Source organism: Tachypleus tridentatus, chromosome 9 (assembly GCF_004210375.1).
Source record: "Tachypleus tridentatus isolate NWPU-2018 chromosome 9, ASM421037v1, whole genome shotgun sequence".
NCBI classification, from domain to species: Eukaryota; Metazoa; Arthropoda; class Merostomata; order Xiphosura; family Limulidae; genus Tachypleus; species Tachypleus tridentatus.
The window spans coordinates 101,748,364-101,771,948 of NC_134833.1; the positions used below are offsets into that span (position 1 = coordinate 101,748,364).

The 23,585-nt window shown below is 33.6% G+C and overlaps 1 protein-coding gene across 1 annotated transcript; it reads right to left on the reverse strand.

The window, feature by feature from the left end:
• Positions 1 to 67: 67 nt before the first annotated feature.
• LOC143225907 (voltage-dependent calcium channel gamma-7 subunit-like) lies at positions 68 to 22,108 on the reverse strand. The gene is made up of 4 exons (XM_076456104.1): positions 21,565 to 22,108; positions 10,875 to 10,967; positions 8,572 to 8,706; positions 68 to 2,694 (listed from the first exon to the last, which is right to left on the reverse strand). Exons 1-4 carry the CDS (start codon positions 21,818 to 21,820, stop codon positions 2,333 to 2,335), a joined length of 846 nt encoding a protein of 281 aa, XP_076312219.1. The 5' UTR covers positions 21,821 to 22,108; the 3' UTR covers positions 68 to 2,332.
• Positions 22,109 to 23,585: the final 1,477 nt, after the last annotated feature.

Below are 23,585 nucleotides of genomic sequence, written 5' to 3' on the forward strand. Positions count from 1 at the left end.
TATAGGAAAACACACACTCTAGGAATAAGAGAGAGGAATGTATTACGCGCTAGGCCATCTTGTTAACTAGGAATAAGAGAGAGGAATGTATTTCGTTAACAAAAATATATATATAGGTTTTTATATAGAACATAAATATTGTGTTATAAACATAAACGCTAATCTTATGCCTGAAACATTATATATATACGTAGAACAGATTTAAACTTTTGTTCATGGAGTAATTACATAATGTGTTAATTTCCTGTTGAAAACATTATATTGAACTCTTGCACTAATTCTCCTGTTGAAACTTTATAAAAGTAATAATTTTCTGTAAACATCGTGTAGAACTGAGTGCTCTACCTATTCGTCTACTAAGTGCGGGGGCGTAGTAAAAACAAATCAATAAAAAGACTGCGACTTTTGGAAGGAAAGGGAAATAAGTGAAGACGTCATATTAATGGATCAGAAATATTTTGTTTTTTGCAATTTTTGTCGAAAACGGGTATCTGGATGGTAATATTTACACATTTTCAATATTATTTATACATAAGGAGGTGCAATTTAACGAGTGCGACTACCCTCTCCCTGCCTACGCGGACGAAGTAGTCAAATTGAGTTCGCCAAGAGTTTTGTTTGCAGTATTAGACCTCACCAGGAATTTTAGTGTTTCTTCTGCTGGTGCTTTGAATAGAAAAATTCGTGATGTTTGACTTGTAGTCGGTTACTTTAGATAGGTATACCATATAGTTAACACTCCTACGAAAAGTGGGGCCTAATAGGCCCCAGAGAAACTTGAAAGGTTATTAATATTAGGCTAATAATTTTGTATTTAAATGAAATTGCCATTTAAATCCATTAATGAATGGATTAACGAGATTCCCACTGTCCCTATCTACTATCTAGCGAAACCACAGCCAGGGGAACGGGCTTGGAGAAATCAGGACTAGAAACGTCTTTTCGTAGGAGTGTTAATTTACTTCTCGTGTCGCATAAAATTAGGTACGAATATTCTGGATTAGAATACAATGGAATTAATGATTTGTTCAGACTCTGTATAGTACAAAACCAGTACAAATCATAATCATGTACTAGTCATTTTCTCATAAATACAAAAAGATGATAAATATTTTGATATATGGTTCGAGATTTTCTAGATATGGTGAGAAAAAATCTAAAAAAAAAATAAGTGAACTACTTTATAGAGTTTTGTTTTAAATATTCACACAAAAATACTCATGTTTAAGGTTGTCGTTCCTAATTTTGACTTGATAGGTTAGAGCGTAACCAACTACTCAGCAGCGCCCTCTTTCGGCTCTTGGGCGACTCTAATCAATTAATGGAATTTGACTGTTACCCTTGTCACCCATACATGGTTTCAAAGTGCGAAGAGCCATTTCTATTAATAGTAGCATAAGCAGACTTGAACCTGTAAATGCACAACCAGGCAGGTTATCCATTGTCACACTTGAACTAATATATATATATTTATGTGTGTAGAATAGCAAATAATCTTATATGAAACTAATTTTTCGGGAAGTCACTATATGGATCACATTTGGTACTCGTTCGTAACATCATTATACTGGTAAAAGTAGCACTGACTGGAAGATAATCAAATCCTAAATAGTAGTTAAATCGTCCTATTATTATAGCTACAACGATAATATCACATGGATCATATTTAATAATTGCTAAAATCATTTCAGAATCAGATTTACATTGTTTGCTAAATTAATGTAATAATCAAGCTTGATTTACTTCGAAGTATCAATTGGATCGATATTCACTCTCACAACTACCTTGATTGATGTAAGGTTATTTGTATTTCATGCGAACTGTAACAGTTGCGCCATTATATTTGATTTATGTCTGCATTTTCCGAGCCATTTTTCACTTGTTTTATTTCAAACCACAGACATTAAGACAAATGTAACAGAGTATGCTGGTTTATAAGAGCAACATCTCAAGAAAGAAACAGTTTTGTGGATTTTCACTTGTGATTGGTTTATATACATCATTCACCATTCTTGGAGATCTGTTCTTAGTAGACAAATATAGTCAGAATATGAACAATGCAATATGCTGAACTACATTGTAAGTTTTGTGTCAAAAAGTAGCTGAGTGTGTTATAAGAACTCCAAACAGTCGTTTGTAATTTACTGACACGCAAAGTGTATATTGCTCATTTTCAGATTACAAACATTCAACGTGCCAAAGAAGGTCGTTAATTCTTTGCGAAATAAGCTAAATGTTTAATTTATCAAAACGATAAAAGCTAAACATAAGTATTGCTTTTATATATTTACACAAAACATTTAGGTATTTTTATGGATTTAACACACTGGCATTATACAGCTACAGAATATGCGCCAGAGGGCTCTCGTGTAGCACCTTCAGCAATCGTTGGCTTCCCCTCACTATACTCAAACTGCTGAATGTCATTTCTGTTATCAGATGGTCTCTCTTCGTTCATTTGGAGGTGAAATTCTGCAATAATCAAGTTTGGAAATCTTCGAATATAAACTGAAATACATAATACTGCAGCGCCTTCTGCTGCTACGAATGAACAGGCTGCTAAATAAAATGACCAGCCGAACACATATGTCACCAAAGCTGCCGATTCGTCATCCGGATACTTTCCTCCTTTGTTTCCGTATTCCTCACTTATTAGAGACATGTATAACACCATTCCACCTCCTAACGAGAGTCCTGAAAATACAAACCAGTGTTATTTAATTTGGTTTTAGCACCCAACGTCCAAATACTCCACGTCACCATAATTTATTTTATTATAATATGCAAGTGAAATAAATAGTAGCATTAGCCATATTTATTAATTTACTGTCCCCCGCTGGTACAGAGGTAAATCTACGGATTTACAACACTAAAACTATGGGATCGATTCCCCTCAACAAACCCAATGTGGCTTTGCAATAAGAAAACATACACACGTTAACTTATTTTGAATATTTTTTCACACCGCTACCTTGACATCCCTAAGTTTGCAATAATAAATGTCTTATATAAATCGAATAATGAAAGAGATTTCAAAATGTCTCTTGCGGTGGATAAATTGTAAACCTTAGGACATATAACACTTAAAAATCGGGGTTTGATATATGGTGCACCTTTTGTGTATAATACTAAAAACAGACAATTAGAATTTGAAAATGTCGTTGGTAATTTCTGGTAAAATTACTGAAACATCTTTGTGAAGCTTAAAATTTGTCTCTAATCTATGGAAATTTAAGGCTTTAGTGTGTGATATTAAACAAATGAAACATCAGTTAGGTTAGTAGCCGGTTAGATATATTTTTTATAAAGTCTTGTTAAAGTTTTGTTTCGCTATTTGTATCCTATCTTATCTACAAAATAACTTTTGAAACTGTGGAAAGATACTAAACACGATACATTTTTTATTTCCATAAAGGCTGGGCATGGCTAGGTGTGTAAAGGCGTTCGACTCGTAATCTGAGGGTCGCTGGTTTAAATCCCCGTCGCACCAAACATGCTTGCCCTTTCAGTCGTGGGGGCGTTATAATATGACGATCAATCCCACTATTCGTTGGTAAAAAGAGTAGCCCAAAACTTGGCGGTGGGTAGTGATGACTATCTGCCTTCCCTTTAGTCTTACACTGCTAAATTATGGACGGCTAGCGCAGATAGCCCTTGAGTTAGCTTTGTGCGAAATTCAAAACAAATAAACATTTCCAAAAAATATAATTAACAAATGATAAGGAATAATAAGATAATTCATCGTAAGAAAAAAGTAAATAAACACTCCAAATATTTGCATGTGCAAAAGAGATTAAACTACATAATATCAGATGGCTGCTTCAACGCTATTAATGTGAAAATGCTGTTTAGTTTGAAAAATATATGACCAGTTTGCTTCGTCATCAGGGTGCTTTCTTCCTTTATTTGCCGCAATTCTCATTTATGAGACATATATGATGAAAAGAGATATATGATATTCAGTATCCATCTAGTATGAATGCCATTTACTAAAGTCCACCTATAATTATCTAGCAAGGTTAAGAGAAGGAAATACCTATTTCACTAGGAAAAAAGTATGATACTTACAGTATCACAAGTGAGTGATTACAGCAGCAATGTTCAGGAAGAAATGACACTATGCAATAGACATGACAGTAAATGTCATGTGTCAATAACCAGCTCGATCACTGCTCATTGCATACGCAGGTAAGAAAACATGATTAAGAACTCCATATAGCACTAATTGTTTGCAATAAGAGACGGGAAATATTCAAGATGATATGATGTATCATACACTATATCCCTTTTCTGTACTTACAGTATACATGATAATCCTGTCAAGAAACTTGCACTAGTAATTTGACTCAACTCACGTCCTTCCAACATTGTCCGTTTTTAGAGGATGCACCAGCTATTTGATTCTACTTATACCATTACAACATTGCCGAGTTTTATAGGATGCACCAGCTATTTAATTCTACTTATACCATTACAACATTTCCAAGTTTTAGATGATGCACCAGCTATTTAATTCTACTTATACCATTACAGCATTGCCAAGTTTTAGAGGATGGACTAGTTATCTGACTCTACTTTTGTATTTCAACATTGTAAGTTTGTAGAAGCGTTGCAATGTTGTAGAATATTCTATTGACAGGAGCTGACCTATAATTTTTTTTCAGAAACTGGATAAAATCCAAACTGCAATTGTTGACAGTAAATGACTGGAAATATGCAAGGCAGTCTGATGAATCATATATTTTTTCTCGGTACTGACAGTATATATAAGATAAAAGACTAATGAACTTGACATTTAGCAAACAACTCATAGCATCCGTGTTGTCCGGAAACGTTTCATGAAAGCATGATAGTAATTTAGTTTATCTTTATTAGCTGTTAACGTCACTAGGTCTTAATTCAACTGAGCAACATCAAAAAAAGAACCTGAACATCGCATTTGTCGTCATATTCTTCTTTCGACAGTTGTCAGCCACTTCAGTTCGTTTCTTTGACTGGGTGAGCTACTATCATACAAGTTATCCTTAAGTCCTTATGTCACGTTTAGACCAGAATGCTATAGCAGCAGTAGGTAACTCATCTGTGTATCAATCCTCATGTCTAATAAAGTGGTCATTTAACGTACTATTAAACTGAGAGTTAATAAGTTTAATGCAGCCGTTATATTATTTCGAACTTTTTTTTCGAAAGAGAAACACCATCAAGAAATGTACCACACTAGATTGTACATGTTCAGATAACTCAATTAACAAAAGGAGTATTTGACGTGTTAATATTTCACAATAGACCCAAACCGAGAAAATTCGTATTTCACTAAACAATATGTTATACATCTTTAGTTATCTTACAATCAACTAAAGATAAAAAAAAACGCATATTTCTCTAGACTATATATTGTACATCTATAATTACACTATGGAACCCAAATTTTGTTCCTGGATAGTATGTGTTACTTCTTAATTTTTTATGTTGTAAAAGTACAGAAAATGACTGTTATTACCTTCAAACTTTGATTTTGTGACATGGATAATGCAGTTTGAAAATTAACCTCTTTTCTATGTAAAAGCGGGCAAATTTGCACAGTTTCATTTTCATAAGGTCTGAACAAAATAACATATGAATCAAGATTTACATGAATTTATACTAAAGTTACACAAAAAATGAACCAAAATGTTTAGAAGTGAGTAGTTTTTCGATATTTGCGACTGCAATGTAAGTCACTTTCACAAATCAGCCCCCAAATATAGTCTCTCATCATGTTTTCGTTATACGCTCCTTGGTAGTGGTGTTCAAAGTCCAGTATATCTTGCTCGTCTTCTTTGAGGTGCACCGAATGAGCCAGGGAGAAGAGACGGATACTTACTCCCGTTATGGAGCAGCACAGCTTTGAGGCTTCTGGATGAGCTGTCAATTAAGACGCGCCACTCGTTCGGATTACAGGCAATTCCAATTGCCTCGCACAGACCAAATACATTGTGGCAGAAGCAGAACCCATCTTAACGAGTGAAGAAGCTTGAAAAATGTCGGTGACGCTTCCTCTGACTTGCGACTTGCACACTTTCACCTAACAAATCCCACTCTTTGAGACTAGATGTCAAAAGCTCGGCATTCGACTTCGTTAAACCAAGATCTCTGATCAAGTCATTGAGGTCTCTTTAGTTGGGGTAGTATGGGTTTCTCTCACCAGCTGCACCTCTGAAATTGTGACCTGGATATTCAACGTCTACCTCCTCTTCTGATTTGCTGCTCTCTTTTAAAGATGGTTGCTTTCTCTCTGGCGGAGTGGGTACAAGGAGCTCAGGGCACTGGGGCGATGGATGATGGGAGGTCCGGATACATGACAGCAGACGCATTCTTGCCAGCCCGACGTTTGGAAGGGTCCACCACGCAGAAGTAGCAATTGCTTGAGTGGTCAATGGGTTCACGCCAAATTCTTGGGATAGTGAACTTCATGGCTCTCTTTTCCCCCTCTTTACCATCCTGCAAAAGAGCAAAATAAAATTATTTTTATGAAGAATAACTTTATTTCATCCACAACTAAAGTGTAAGAGGTTCATGTAAAATATTTTGCATGTGATACTTTTTCTATACTATTGGAAATTTGAAAAAAAATAAATTAAAATATATTTAAATTTTAAGAAGTCTAAAATTTGTATAATATAAAATCTTACTATTCAAGTAAGCAAAAATTGTTCGTCTTACCTTCTAGAGTTTTTTTGCAGTTCTCGCAGATAAAATGAGGTGCCCAGGTTTGTCTTAATTTCCGACAGGCATGCCGAAATAAGCCTTGTAGGCTTCACACATTTTAGCAGATGCTGTCACAGAGTACTTTTTCGCTCTTGTCTTGATAAATTGGCCACATACATAGCAGAATGCGTCTGGAGAATGCTTGCAGCTTCTTGATGCCATCTCTGATAAAATCAGATAGGTCTATGTGTTCATTTAGGCAGCTAGAACTAAACTGAAGTGATTAGCCTCTGTATATATATATAGCTATGGAAAGTTCTAGAAAATTCTAAAAGGTTCTTGAAAATTCTCGTAAGTTCTACAACATTATAGAAAATTCTTGAAAATTCTACAGCATTTTAGAAAGTTCTTGAAAATTATTGTAAGTTCGAGAAAATTCTCTATCAGCTACCCAACACTGAATCTACCTGGAATATTCTGGAAAATAGGTAAATTTGAAAATTTCATTACCCAGGTCACAAAAGCAAAGTTTGAAGAGAAAAATAGGTCTTTTCCATTTACTTTAGGCATAAGCATAACACTTTCTGCCAAAGAACAAGAAAAAGTAAAAATTTTGTTACATAGTGTTATCTTACAGTCAGCCAGAGATAAAAAAAAAAACATATTTCACTAGACTATATAATGTGCATCTTTAATTATTATACAGTCAACCAGAGATAAACAAAAGCATATTCCACCAGGCTGTATATTGTACATACTTACTCTCTTCACAAGTGATGAAATACTAGTTGGATTTATTTCAGCATAAAGCATTTAATTGACACAAAGGTTTAGTTTAATCGACGACCTCGGGTGGTAGCTCACTGCATTAGTAGTGATTGGTACCATGTGTACAAGGTTGTTTGTTATTATTTTAATTATTTAAGACTAAAAGAATTGAAAATGTTAAAGTCACAGGGCCTCACAAACAGTAAAATACAACAAGTCTGTAGTATGTTTGCCACGTATAAACACACTAGTAAGTTCTTCAGTAATTGTCACACAGATAAACACAAGTTTGTAGTCAGTTTTCCACAACTAAACGTACTATGTTTTTAAGTTCTTGAGTAGTTGTGACAGAGCTAAGCATTACAGGTGTGTAGCAATATATATAATATAGTCAAACAACTAAAATGTTGGAGGAGTGTTATTGTAGTTAAATGTGAAAAGTTTTGGGGAACTGTTGAGTAAATAACCATGGGACTATTGTCTTTAATTGCTGCACACCTAAACATTTGAAAATGTGTGTGTAAACATTGAACAGCTAATAATCGAAAAAAAAAGATGCCATTAGTTATTGCACGTCCAAAATATAGGTGGAGGTCATCGTAGGTCACGTAAACATGAAAGGATTTTTAATAGTTTAACTAAACATAGAAGCAAGTATTATTAAATTATAGTTAAACATTAGAAATTTGCCAGTAATAATTACATTGCCGGTCATAGAAGGATTGACAGCATTCATTGCACAAGTGACCCAAAAAATGATTTCAGTTTTAGCATTGCAAAATCTAAGATAATTATGGAACATTTTTACTCAAGAAAAGTCTATTGCTTTAGCATAGCGAAGTATAGAAGGGATGTTAATAGCAGTCATATTATAAACAATGTTTTGCTAGTTATATTAAACTTTCATTTACATAAATCGTAAACACAATTTAACACACTCACACACAATAAATTCTTAATGAATCAGGCAAAAAAAACATTAACAACTTACGACTCTTCAGATATCTCATATTATATATATATACAGAGTACATTTTAGTAACATGTTAAACATGAAGTAGGGAAATTTATTAAAACAAGAATGATGCTTTAAAAATATTGCCTTAGTTTACTTACCAGAAATGATGTAAAGTACAGAAGCAATCAAGGTTCTGACGTCACGATGCCTGTGACCAGGCCACGCACATGTTGTAGCAAAGAAAACGACTAACAAGCTGCCAGCCAGGAAGGGCACACACATCTTTGTTCTTTCTAAATAATAAAAGATGTTTCTGATTATTGTTTCTGTTTCCGTGCTTAAAGAATCATTAGCAAGCTTCATGATGTAACATAATGCAAGCCTTTCCATTCTATAAATGTTAATAAGCTATTCCTAAGCTGAATAGGAAATACTCTATACATAATGTATTATTCAACTCAATGAGATCAACCGGTAGAATGTTTAACTATAGAACTAAGATTTCAAGCACCTATATCTTTACATACATCCAAAACACAAAACATCATTAAAAATAATTAAAAAAGTATCTAACGTATTGAACTCATGTTAGCACAGATACAACGGAATGTGTTCTGACTATCAGTGTCTTTATGAGGACAGAATTTAGCGTAGTTCATAATTTGGCACATCCTATTTATATAGAATTAACAAATATAGATAGCATATATCGACATTTTTAAAAGTATGTATTTGAAAAGAATGTATTTCTCTTCTAAATTATGAAGCGATTAAACCATAATATTTTCATATATAGCCAAGCAATAGCTTTATCACCATCACAACTCCCGTATTTATACACTGTTGCACTGAGCATATTGTTCAACCTCTGGCATTAAGACAGGAATCGCTCAAACGTTGGTGGAAACAAAATATTGACTCATCTATGAAGAGTATTGAAGCCGTTAGTGTTACTTACAGTTGTGGTGATCTTGACAAACGTCCACGAGATCTGTATGGGTTTGTGCTGTCATCTGTAAAGCTAGGTAGGTGACTCGTCAAGTTTGTTTCTTTCCCTTTAATCACTAATAATACATTCAGTTATTGTTCTGATGGTTATATTTAATTCGTGAACAATAAATCAATAAATTGCTAATGATTTGTTTCTTTGTTTTATTTAATTTAGCGCAAAACTACGCGAGGGCTATCTGCGTTAACCGTCCCTAATTTAGCAGTGTAAGACTAGAGGGAAGGCGGTTAGTCATCATCACCCACCGCCAACTTTTGGGCTACTCTTTTATCAACGAATAATGGGAATGACTGTAACATTATAACGCCCCCACGGCTTAAAGAGAGAGCATGTTTTGGGGTAATGGGGATTCGCACCCGCGATCCTCCAGTTACGAGTTGAGTGCCTTCACCACCTGGCTATGCCGGGCCCAGTTCCTAATGACCAAATTCCAGATTTCTGATAGCGAGTTCACACGTTTAAAATTACGTTAATGAACACAATAGAGTTACATGTCAATTGTTTCATTGTTTGTTTCGTTTTCAATATTTTAATAACTTATACTTCTAGTAAACCTTCAACTCTACATCAGGACGTGAAGTTGTTGCAAAATTATGCGGACGCCTTAAATAAAACTGAGGAAATTACCAGAATAGAAAATCAGCAAATTATTGAATATGAACACGAAATGGAGACACCGACTTTACAGGGCGGTAAACTGTACAGGGCTGTACATTCCTTTAGTGGGATTAGCTAACGTACAAGGAGTCTGATTTTTGGAGTTATATTCAGGTGTAATTTTGCATTTTGTTTCTTTAAGTTAATCATGGATAAGCATATAATGGATTTTGTAGAAATGATATAAATGTTTTTAAAATGAAGGAAAAACAAAAGCTGCAAAAAAAATATGATATAATTCTAGCTCAGGAAAAGGCATTAACTAACACGTATATTAGAAATCAGTTTTTGCCTTCTACTTTATAGCCTTTGACATTACATTTTATTAAGGCCAATAAAGAAGTCAAAGGAAAGAAAAAGCAAATTTTAGTTAAATTTTACCTTTAGAAGTCATATAAAATCCATCAAGGTTTCACCTAGTGGTGTGAAAGTTAACGAATAGGAAACATCCTGATATTCTAATAACCAATGTGATTTAAAATGTGCCAAATAAGTCAAATTACTTATAAAACACATACCATGAAGACTGGAGATTTAGCAGTGTAAAGAGGGAGTAATGAAACAAAATATTCAGTAAACAGAACGCTAAACACTGATAGTCTAAGCCAAACCTATTAAATATTAAAATAAATATTTTTTTTAGTAGAGTGTTTCTGGTGCTTGATAAAATAACAAAAAGGTAAGTATAAGAAAAAGTGATTTAGGCAAGATGATGAAGTAAATGTTAAAACTACACAGAGATAAAAGAGCATAAAATTATGAATAAGAAACGGAGGGACAATAAAAGACACCAACCAATAACTGCTCCTGTTAGTGGAAACACGCTGAAGATATCCACTGGATCTTCCTGGAAGTATGGAACTGTGTAACAGGTAGCTGGAGGCATGTCTGAAATGAGGACGACAAGAGTCTTCTGGAGATAAGTGTTTCTTAGCTTCGATTTTATTTTAAATTAAAAAAGCGCATAACACGTTCCTTAGCGCATACAATTACTTTTTGAAAGTCCATATAATACGGTCGTAACATGTTCTTTCATGCCGAAGCAGGCAGTCATTATCACGTGCTCGTCAGGGTTAAGTTATCTTTATGACGTCTCCTGGATACGTGTCGCAGGTTCAGATTATGTATATCTTGTGTTCGTGTCTCTTGCTTCTTGTTATATTACTCTGAAAGCTTAGACCACATCAAATATTTAGCCTAAGACAGCTTTAGGAAGAGGACATTCATTGTCATATCCGAACAAGTAACGTATGTTTTCCTTTCCCAAAGTTGGCATGGCAACTTGGAAGTTTGCAAGTACATAGAAAATAGCACTTAGTTGGAAAGATTAATCTATTTATTATTGAATACTATTACAAGTTCATTAAAACTTCTGATGTCGTTGGTTCTGCGTACAGTATTTTATCACCTTACTTATAAAATCGCAGGATTGTTCAAATTTCCATTTGTTATTACTGCCACCTATTAACTAAGTGATTGACAAAAATACTTTATAATTATAATTCTTGTTTATAAAGTTCGTAATTAAAATATTGAATGAAGTTGATGATAAACTAAACGCTTATTGCAAAATTTCACGCAATGATATCTTACTTAATTTACTCTAAATGATACTGGTCTGACAATACTGATAATAATACCTGTCTGATAATAGTGGTAAGTTCCGAATGATAGACCATCATTGCATTCGTCCTGTTTATAGTTGAAAGTAATAAAATTACTTTGTTTGTCTTTTAGCAAAAACTCCTGCAGTTGACACTCTGCTCTAAGTCCGTCACGGGGATCAAGCCTTAAATTCTCGTGTTATACCCACCGAAATTATTGCTGTAATTTTCCAATATACAATAGTGTGTTTGGATCGATTTGTTTAGGAAGCACACGCAAAGCTACATGATGGGTATATGCGTTAGTCGTCTGTAATTTAGCAGTAAAGGACTCGAGGGAATGCAGCCAGTCACTATTATTCACCTCTAATTCTTTACCCGTGAATAGTGGGATTAACCGTCACTTTATAACGCCACCTCGGATCATCGTTTGCTAGAATTTTACTCAATGCATGCCTTTATTTTTATTAATATTTTTATCCCCTATGTACACGTTAACATGTCTAAATATACACGTTATATACAACACGTAATTTTAAACATTTCACTGCTTGCATGCTTGAAAATAAAGTTTGATAACATGTACTAAAAAGTCTCTCATATTTATTTATTGTCAAATAAAAAGCTACACAATGAGCTATTTGTGTTCTTCCACGGCAGATATCAAAACCCAATTTTTAGCGGCATGAGCTGTCATACAGTATGTTGTGGCTTAAACTGGATTAATACATCTTATCAAAACTATTAAAACTATGCAATTACCAATATGCTTCTTAATAATTACGAAATAAACATGAAAAAGTTGCACCAAAGTCATTTCATTCTAATTAATCTTGTAAACAGTTATGTTATCCACGATTATTTTTAACACAAAAGGAAAAAAAAACTTTAAGATATTCTTTCTACTAATTAGTTTATTTTTCAGTCTGCAAGGATGGTATTAAAAATTTTGGGGCATTTACGTTTGTTTGTTGAATTTCGCTACTCGAGCGCTACCTGTGCTAGACGTCTCCAATTTAGAAATGATACAATAAAAAGAAGTGACTTAGTCAATAGTGTCCTTAATCCCATTTTGATTACTTTAATCGAATAGAGTGATTAAGTGTTCCATTAAAATATACAACAGTCGAAAGGACGAACACATTTAATAACACGATTCGAACCTGGGACTTATAGATTGGGAGATAAGTAGCTTAATCACCACACACCGTTAGTCCGAGCTTTCCTGTTAACATCTTCTAAACATAATTAATTTACTAACGTGTCCAAACGCCTTTTAATGAATGCTCCTAAACCTTAAACCTGTATTATTTTTCTTGATGACCTGTCCATAGTCGTCCTTAAAACGAAAGTGTAAAGTAAGACATGATTACTGCCTACTTGTCACACAGTAGTGAATTTTAATTTTAAAATCTTATTATTATACACAAAATTTTGGTGAATGGAAGAAAGCATAAGAATAGAAGAAAATAGAAACCCGTTTTCTGAAATACGATACAAATGTGTATCATTATAAATTATTCTTGAATACTAAAATATGTTTGAAATAATATTTCATGATTATATATCAGTTCCTCCACTCTACATATATAGCACCAACAAGATATTTCTTTTCTAGATATTTAGAAACATATCTGGATATCATGCTGTCTTTTAAAACAAATAGATTTAAGAAGTTTTATAGAATTGAATAGATTCTCAAAACACACTTAGACATTCTGACTTTTGTTGACGTAAAATGGTGGCAATGCATCTTAAGTTGGAAGTATAATTAGTGAGACATCTTAAATTGGAGGTGTGATTAGTAAGAATATCAACGTATTAAATTATAAGTGTAAATAGTGAGGACATTGACATCTAACCTGTATTTGGTATTTTCAACTAAAGATACATTTTATATATGACATAGACTAAATAGTCAGGTCAAAGACTCCCAGGTTCATACATAGTAATCCATAATATAGGACTGTCTTCAAAAGAGAGGACAAAGAGTTAGTAGCAGCTGCTGCCTACACCACTAAATAATAATGACATTAACTGTCTCACTTTTAACGCTCTCATTGCTGAAATTGAAGACTGTTACATTTCATGTTCTATTATAGCTATTAATAATGTTTTTCGTATTTACTTAATAATCAACTCACTTATCGAGTTCGGGTGTGTTGTTATTACAATTATGCAGAGTCAATATCTACAAATTTACTGGTAAAGTAAAGCACATTAGCCGTGATTAATTTATTTGAGTGTCAGTCGCAAGTAAAACTTTTTTTATTCACTTTTTTTTAGATTGCGGGGTCAACATACACAACACACTTTTAATAGAAATAAACCTCTGAGTCAGTTAGTGATTGTATTATATACATAGTGAATGTAATACGTGTATAAATTATTATGAATTAATTAAGGAGTAGCTTCTAAGTTAGAGATCCCATTAACAATTAAAGGATTATTGCTCGAAGGGAAATTTTTATTATTTTCAAACTTGGAAATAAATATAATGTGTATTAATGAATAAAAGTTCACACTTTCTCAGAATTAAATATGCGCGGGAAATATCCATTAATAAATAAATGAAAGCCCACATGTTAAGAATACCAACCTAGGTTGAATATTCCATGCTATTTTTAGGTATTTCAATAAACTTACACCAAAGTGTAGAATGCGTCCAAACCCAAATAAGATAATCAACATTCACTGCATTTACTTTTCAGTAAAACCAAGCGATCTTTCTTGATAACACATCAACAAAAAATCGATGTATATCATCCGACCATTTCGATATGAAAGACATTCACTTGTCCTCGTCAGCTGTTGTTCTACAAGAAAGAGGAACGAACCTCAGCTCGTTCAGATATAAAACTTTCTTTTTGTCGTTGAAATTTGACAACAAACCTTCCTGAAATTATTATAATACATCTTCGCGTTATTCTGCTCCAGCACAGACAGTTTCACCAGTTGTTGTTTTTTTAGGCTATTGCAGTTTGGACTGACGTTTCGGGATGGACAACGTTTAGGTTAATAGAACATGGAGTAATACCATTGTACTGCAGTAAGCACACAGTTAACGTGATAAAAATCAAAGGAAATGTCTTATTGATCTTGTAGGATACTACGGAACACAATCTCGAAGTACTGTTCTAAGCTGTTTTTTTTTTTTGAAAATCTTGTTTTCTACCCATGTTGTCTATCATAAACCCATTCTTTCGTATCAGGGTTCACTCTTAAACTAGTTTTTTGACAGACGATAGTATGTATTAGCGTTACTTTTTTATAGAAATGAAACAGAGTTAGCAAAGTTGTTTGGCGATAGGATGACCTCTAGCATGACTATAAAATCATAATAAATTAAACATAAATATGGTCTTTCATGATTCAACAGATTTCTTGAAACAATTTTTCTAAAAATTACTAAGTTTTAACACACGGTTCATTAAGTCTCATTTCACATCTTCTTGGGTCATTTGTAGGGTCTGTGAAATCGCTTATATCGTCAATGACAAACAGGTGTGTTAATATAAAATACGTGCCTTCAATCATTTAGGAATTTTGAAATTATATGAACATTTTAAGAACTTGTTTTCTCCGATCTTTGTACACAGCAAAAACAAGAATTCACCATTCTGTGTTGATAGTTTCAAAATTTAAGTCTTGGCATGACCAAACTATGAACTGCGAGTTAAAACAAAAACTTACTCATTTAAAATTAATACCTGGACTTTAACAACTTCAATTAAACATACAGCCTTTAGTATCTTTTTGTTTCGAGTTTTTTGTGCATGTTTTGTTAATTATTTTGTATGCCATTTTCGTTCTACCATTATACAGTTTCCCCTTGTATCGGTGTTTGTCATAAGTGTTTCACATTTATTATTTGCAGATCTTTGCTGATGGTGTTTGTAGATTACGTCATTATTACATTAGTATGCTGATTACTTAAATCGTGGTGTTCTCATAATTTTTTAATGTAACAGAACAAATATTGTGTTCCTTATGAATTAACAAATCATCTCCATGGTTGAATATTCATATAGTCGAACAAGCTCTAGTATAGTCTTTTCATGACTCAATAAACGTAAAGATAACCTCTTTCGAGGTTAAATGTTACCTAGTTATTTATTGATTGAAAGGATATTATAATTCTATTGTTATTTCGTGTTGAAATGCTAAGTTAATTTTACAATATATTATTTATCTGAATAAGTCTACTTGCACTTAAGTATAAGCTTTGGTTTCCATATTATCATTTGCGCATCAGTCATCACCATAGTAAACTTTACTTAGTCTTTTAAAATTGTCCTTGTGTTGTTCCTTCTGCTCATTATGGGATAGCTCCCATAGAGTTTCGTTTTACAAACATTTTGTCCAACGTGTTCATGTTAATTCCACTTTCATAGACTATTCTTGGAGTTTTAAAAGTACGGAATGACATTCCTATTTTTTTTTCAGATGCTATAAAGAGCCCGTTTTACTCAAAGGTGTATTGAACTAATTTTTAAACTTCCATGACTTTAACTCATTTTAAAGACTTAAATTTCTTACAAATATGAATTTTGTAGGCTTTATTGTATACAGGCTAAGTATAGTCCGGCTTTTACTCTCACTTTCTAAGATGAAAAAGCCCGAAGGTGACAAGATACAACTAGCAAATTTTCTTCCAACATCCAGACATCCAATCACCCTTAATATAGTACAGTGTCAATTCAACAGGTGGGGTTTACAGCAGCTTATAAAAAATAAAATCTACTTAAAATTTTAAGGTAATATTAAAGCGAGCGAAATATGAATCACAGCTTCAGAATTTCAAAATGCATAAAATGTTAACTCATATAATTTTACAAAACCATAGAAGATATATCGTTAAATGTGAATAAACATCAGACCTCTAAAATTGAAGATTCAAGATTCGAGATGAAATATCTCCTGAACGTACTCACGGTTTTAACTGAGTGTTTAGTCTTAAAAGACAATCTTCTATTCGGTTCATCAAAAAGTAACCATGTACGTTTATGAGTGCTGTTGATTAGCCGTTATTTCTTTTAAATGATATGGACAACAAATATAAAGGCGAAAAAATGGTTTTCGCACCGAAATGCGATGTGCAAGAATTTTTTTTTCTGCAGCAATTGCTAGCCCTTTTTCTCTCGTAACTTGAATTCATGAGTTATCTGTCAGTACTAGAGTTAGATTCAAAGTTGTTATTAGTTACTACATTTCTGAAGTCATAAGTGGTGGCCACTCATTTGCTTTGGCTCATTCGTCGCTATAGAATGGCATGAAAGAAAATTCGATGGAACATAGCACTAGATTATCACTAGACCAATTTGCCACTTTTTGTCAACGTTCTGTTTGAAGAAAGGAATTGAAGAGATACAGGTCCAAGTGAATAAGACAGAAATTTCCATAAATCAAGATTAAAAGTTGTAACTAGAAGTCTTTTAAATAATTGTTTATAAATGCTTAGTTGAATTTTCTTGCCTTTTGACAGAGCAGTTGTTTTCTTCACTGAGCTTGAAAAGGTCTTCAGCTTCAATACTTTGCATTTGTTTTAAAGGGTGCATGAAACTTAGTCAAGATCAAAATACGTGAGTTTGCGAATGACTTGCATGCCTGCTCATCATGATGAAATGCTTTTTTAAGACTACTGGTAATATCTTCAATGGCCACAACACAAGAGCTGCTGCTTACTAAGTAACTGTTCATCAAAAACTGGAATGGTCATCTGTTAATCGTACCCAATCAACCGCCTTCTCATCCTTCCATTTAGTTGTTACATACATCAAGCTATTTCTGATTTCGTGGAAGACTGCAATCTTCTCACATTATTGAACAATGGCCGCTTGTTCACAACCAGAGAAGGTTCAGTTCTGCTACGGCTTGTGACCTAATCATCGTACAGAAATGTCAAACCAGTTATTCTGCTGCACAAACCCCTTATGATCATTAACCAGATATTCATGAGCTATGAGATGCTATGCTGATAACTTAACCAACTCTATCCAATACTCTGGCAGATTCAGTAAATAGTCAGCCTCTCATGCTCCCTTGAACAAAGAAATGTGTCTGCCATTTAGGGGTGGGAGGTACAAAATACAAAGTTTTGTTCGTTGTACTTTGTTTGTCAATGTATCATTGCTACTCGTTGCTGATGTCTTGAAAATCACCAGTATGGCTGCGAGTTCCATACAGAAATGTAGGAAAGTCCTCTGTTTGAATTATAAGAAACTATATAACATAACTATTTTCGTTAAAGATTCCAGGAATAAAGTTACTTGTGGATACTCCAAAGCTTCGTGCATGAATTTATGAGCTCTAATACTGGTTCGGTCTATAATACCTTTAATGAAACCAATTCAACAATTCAAGTAGACCAGTAAACTTTCGCTCCATGATATCGAGGACAAGCACTGTTGCGAGAAATTCGCCAAATCAAAATTCAGTAGATAAATGTTTGCTGAAAAGGAATTCTAACTAAAAATTATCTACACCAACATAACCTCCTCCAATGAGAAATTCCCTTACTTACTAAACAGCCAGTCAATTTACAATTTTTAGAATAGTGGAATCAGACCAGTTAATAAATTAATTGGAAACCATTCACAACATGGCACTGACAGAAACTAACTATTTTTATATCATTTATTAAAATAATAGGACAATGTCCACTCCGTTAGCACTGTTTCATAAAGTATTAAAATACAGCGGAGATTAAAATAAATGTTTAATTTCCTTCTTTGAGCACTCTTTATATTTAAATCTTTTTTTAAATATATTAAAATAGAAAAAATAGTTTTGACATTACACTAAATAATTAATTATTTAGTGTTTAATATTCACATTGGTTGGTTTGCTTTGAATTTTGCGCAAGGTTACATGAGGGCTATCGACGATAGCCATCCTTAATTTAGTAATGTAAGAGTAGAGTGAAGGCAGATAGTCATCATCACCCACCACCAACTCGTGGGTTTTTCTTTTACCAACGAATATTAGGATTGATCATCACATTATAATGCCCCACGGCTGAAAGGGCAAGTATGTTTGGTGTGACGGAAATTTGAGATTCACATTGACTGTTATTATCTTTGGCAACACAAGAAAATCCAAAGAGATTTTCAGGTTTCATTTTAAAGTTAAAACTTATTATCATAATTCATATTAGAATAGTAGGTGGAATCATGTATCTCACATTATATTGATTTCATGACATTACACATATAATTTTAAAAAAAGTTCTATATAAATAATTTAGTGTACATTTTTCCAGTTCCTAATCCCAGCCGAAAGAAAATGATGCGTTTTGAGTGAAGATGTTTTAATAGTGTATACATGGCACCATTATAGATATTTTAAGAAAAGAAACCAGCTGGTCCCTAGGTGTTTGGCGTGAAACTGAACGAAACGTAGATAAAGAGAACCGCTCTTTTTCATCATCAAGTTTAAATTAGGAATAGCTACGTCTGAACCTCGAGATCTTCGACATATCCATTTAGCTCATGTGTTATATAAGACGTTGTTCAGATTAAAGGTACAAGTACACATACAGTAAAGCAACTTGTAGATTCACCTTGTTTCACATCTGAATTCTACTTTGAACAAACTGATTTTGTATAATACTGATGTTATTTTACGTTTTGACAATTATTTAATATCGAACATGAAAACCTTAAATTATGAAACGTTTTACAGATATGCTGGGACGTTTATGGCACAGGAAATAATTCTGAAATCTATAAACGATAAAGTAATAGAAACAGTATCCTGGTATCACCCTGTTAACTTTAATTGAATAAACGCTTTCAAAAACCTCTACAATCCAGATGTTAATGCAATAGGGATCATATTCTGACATCACCTTAACCGTTTAGACTTTAGTCAATTTAAACTCCTTCTGGAGCCTCTAGATGTTAACATAATAAAACAACTTTCCTATTGTTAACATATTAACTTTAATTGAATAAACGCTTTCAAAAACCTCTACAATCCAGATGTTAATGCAATAGGGATCATATTCTGACATCACCTTAACCGTTTAGACTTTAGTCAATTTAAACTCCTTCTGGAGCCTCTAGATGTTAACATAATAAAACAACTTTCCTATTGTTAACATATTAACTTTAATTGCCTAAACCCTTTTTCAAACTCCAAACATTAATGTGACAGAAATTCTATTCTGATATCGTCCGTTTTCGAATCAGGGTAACTGTGTTAGGTAAAGATATATGCGTATTTATTTAGACATAGATTAAACAATTAATTCAGATCACGTGAAATATCCACCCAAACAGATAAATAATTAATGCCATTACAACGAATTTTAATTTGTGAAACCAATGTGATTGTTTCGGTTTCAATATAAAATATTTTCATTGTGACTGTTATTATGCCAAATATATATGAAGTGGTGGCATGACAAAATATTAGAATATTAAATAACAGTGAGTTCGTCATCAATAACGTAATGCTGTATTTGTAAAGAGCACATATTCCAGAATCTGTACCGCACAGTACAACATGTCATTCAGTTGGATAGAATTAATGTTACTTATGAATTAATTCAGTTAACTAAGTATAAAGGAAAATCAATGTCGTGTTTAAAACTATAGTTAATAGTTTTCAATATGTACTCACTTACTCCTCTGTTCTTCTCCCAGGTGATTGAAATGCAGCATGTTTGTTGTATTTATATTAAGGGTTATTCTCCAAAGTACGTAGCTCACATCACAACAAAAGCTGCTTTAATATTCAGTTAAAGAAATAAAGATTATTTAACTGTAAACATATACTTTATATTATTTTAAAGTATTTAATGAAATACTGATTTTATATGTATTTTTGGCCATGTCAGGTTTTATTTATGGTCCGGATTCTTTGCAGTAGGTGTCTGGGACTTGTTGGCAATAAATTTTAATAATAAGAAAACATCAGCATAGTTCACTTGTTTTAAAATGATATATTGAAACAAATCAATCATTACACTGTTGTTATTAGTTTTATACAAAGCTTTAAATAATTCTCTGTAGTTCTTCCTTATTAAAGTTCACATAGGCTACTTCAGACAAGAAGAATTATTCTTTCAGCCCTGTTATTACAATACAATTTGTGAAATTTCATTTTAAAATCACTATTATAAGTGTTAGTTACCACACTTATGTCTAGAACTTTAAATAATTGTCAAAGCATGTTATACAGTAACCAAACCAGCTTGTGTGGATTTTGATGAAAAAACAAACAAACAATTATTTAAAGTTGTGAATACAACTGTGATAACAAACATTTATATATGTGTTAATATATTATTTAGTATATATATATTAATGTGTAATAATACATTTTGATATATTATTTCAAAACAAGTGGACTATGTGCTGTTTGTAGACATTTATCGCCTCCTGTGAATAATTCAGCCAGTGCATAAAAAAATTGCTTGTTAGTGTGGTATTAACCTATTTGTGCGAGTTATGCCACGTTTGGCAGTTGCATTTACTACAGATTAAAATAAGAAGTGTGCTAACTTAAAAATTATTGATGATATTTAATAATGAGCAGAAGTAATACATTTATCAAATATTATATTTTCCGGTATCAAAGTAACTGTTTAGTGTGTTTATTAGGAAATAACTCTCATTGTATTCGTTAAAAGTATCTGCGTGAACGTTACCATATAAAATTATCACTTCTTGCTTATAAACACTCGAATGTTAATACAATCTGCAGTATACGATCATGTAATATTACTTGTCATAGTTTAAAGATCTGATTGTCCTAAAACTTAATACAATATGAGATTATCCAACAATCCCGTGAATGCTGTTTCTGAAGGTAACAGTCTTACTTGCTATCTAAGCAGCAAGTAATGTTTTTGTCATAAAATGCATTGTACATACCCAAGACGGTAGAACGGTTCTTCTTAGAATGTTCTTCGACGGTGCAACATCGCCAAAAGCCGACTCTTAGTACGATGGATGGCGGCACAGGAACCGGGTACCGAACGACGGAAGTGGAGTTGCTTGGCTCTTCGACTGCCAAAGGTTCAGTGGTGAAAGTCCAGTAGTCCGTAGCTAATCCCGCTACAAGAGCCACGAGAGAAATGGAACCGCAAAATAAGGAATAAATTGAAAGATTTTTTGTGGTGCAGGACATGACTATGACTCCAGTCCGACCTATGTGTTTGAAAGAGTAGTCACAACATGTCAAATAACGTCAAGACGTGTGCTCGTTTTAACAGTAATATTTCAAAATTCTAAGTCGCAACATGCACTTCCAGTCCACGTTTATAATCTCCCTGTGGTGCAGTATTCCATCTAACGGTCCAGTAAGCAAGCTGCAACACACGCTTCGCTGGATCTGCTATTGAAACTTTCTCAGATGCTCGTGGCACGTGCTCAGCCTCTTTGAGAGACACTGCGTAGTGACAGAACATCAGGAAGCTCTGAACATTTGATACCGCTGGAATATAACAAGTAATGGTGCAACGAAGGAGCTCAAAACGTCATCTTTATTCAACTTTAGATGACGTCACGTCCGCATAAATGTAATACTAACGCAATTACACGAGGCTTCTTTGAGTTTAAGAAATTTGTGGGTCATTAGTTTGAAATTTTAGAAAACTAATCTGATCTGTAGCTCACCAACTAAGATCAAAGATCCACTACGTACTAATTCCTTTGAAATATATATTGTTTTGTGTTTGTTTGTTTTTTGTTTTTGAATTTCGCGCATAGCTATTCGAGGGCTATCTGCGCTAGCCGTCCATAATTTAGTAGTGTAAGACTAGAGGGAAGGCACCTAGTCATTACCACCCACCGCCAACTCTTGGGCTACTCTTTTACCAACGAATAGTGGGATTGACCGTAACATTATAACGACCCTTCGGCTGAAAGGGCGAGCATGTTTGGCGCGACGGGGATGCGAACCCGCGACCCTCAGATTACAAGTCGCACGCCTTAACACGTTTGGCCATGCTGGGCCTATTGTTTTGTGTTTACATATATGTACGAATGTATGGCTCAAAAGAGTAACTTTTTAAAAATAATTGTTATGCTTTGATTAAATTCGGTTAAAATATTTAAATATCAAACCTGGTCTAATCAATCCAGAACTGACCTGAGTTACGACAAATATTCGGTTAAAATATTTAAATATCAAACTTGGTCTAATCAATCCAGACTGATCTGAGTTACGACAAATATCAGTTCTGAAAACTCGTGAATGAAAGCAGAGAAAAATATATTTTATGACATTTCACCAGAAAACAACTGCAAAAATTCAGTGCCAACGAGATCTCTCGCACAATACAGGAATTCGTATGTACGGTTAAAATACAATATCCATAGTACTGGTCTAGGGACTGCTTATATCACCAGTCTTTATCAACGATGATTGTTAATGTCACAGCACCGATCATGGCTAATATCTCAATGCTATAAAAGTTTCAGGTCTATGTCGTACAACCTGAAAGTAATTATAAAATGCAGTAGTTCCACAGGTGTTCTTCTGGCCCCACCCACAGGTCACATAAATTTTATTTTTAAAGGTTGCAAATACATGTTACATATATATAAATTTATTTTAAACATTCACGCAAAAATACAGAAGAACTGTCTGTCCTAGACGTCCCTGAACTTGAACTGATAACTAGAAAGAAGGAAACTAGATAATAATACATCCCGCTAACTCTTTGTTCACTGTAACTGAATAATCTAAAGCAGTGGTTCCCAACCTTTTTTATGCCTCGCACCCCTAAAAAAATTTAATATGTTCTCGCACCCCTCACAGTAATTTTTTGAATATATAGGACAGTACCCTTAATATAAACAAAAAAACTGAAATGTTATCTCGCACCCCCTGGAACGCTATCTTGCACTCCTGGTTGGGAACCACTGATCTAAAGTGTGGAGTGCAAAGT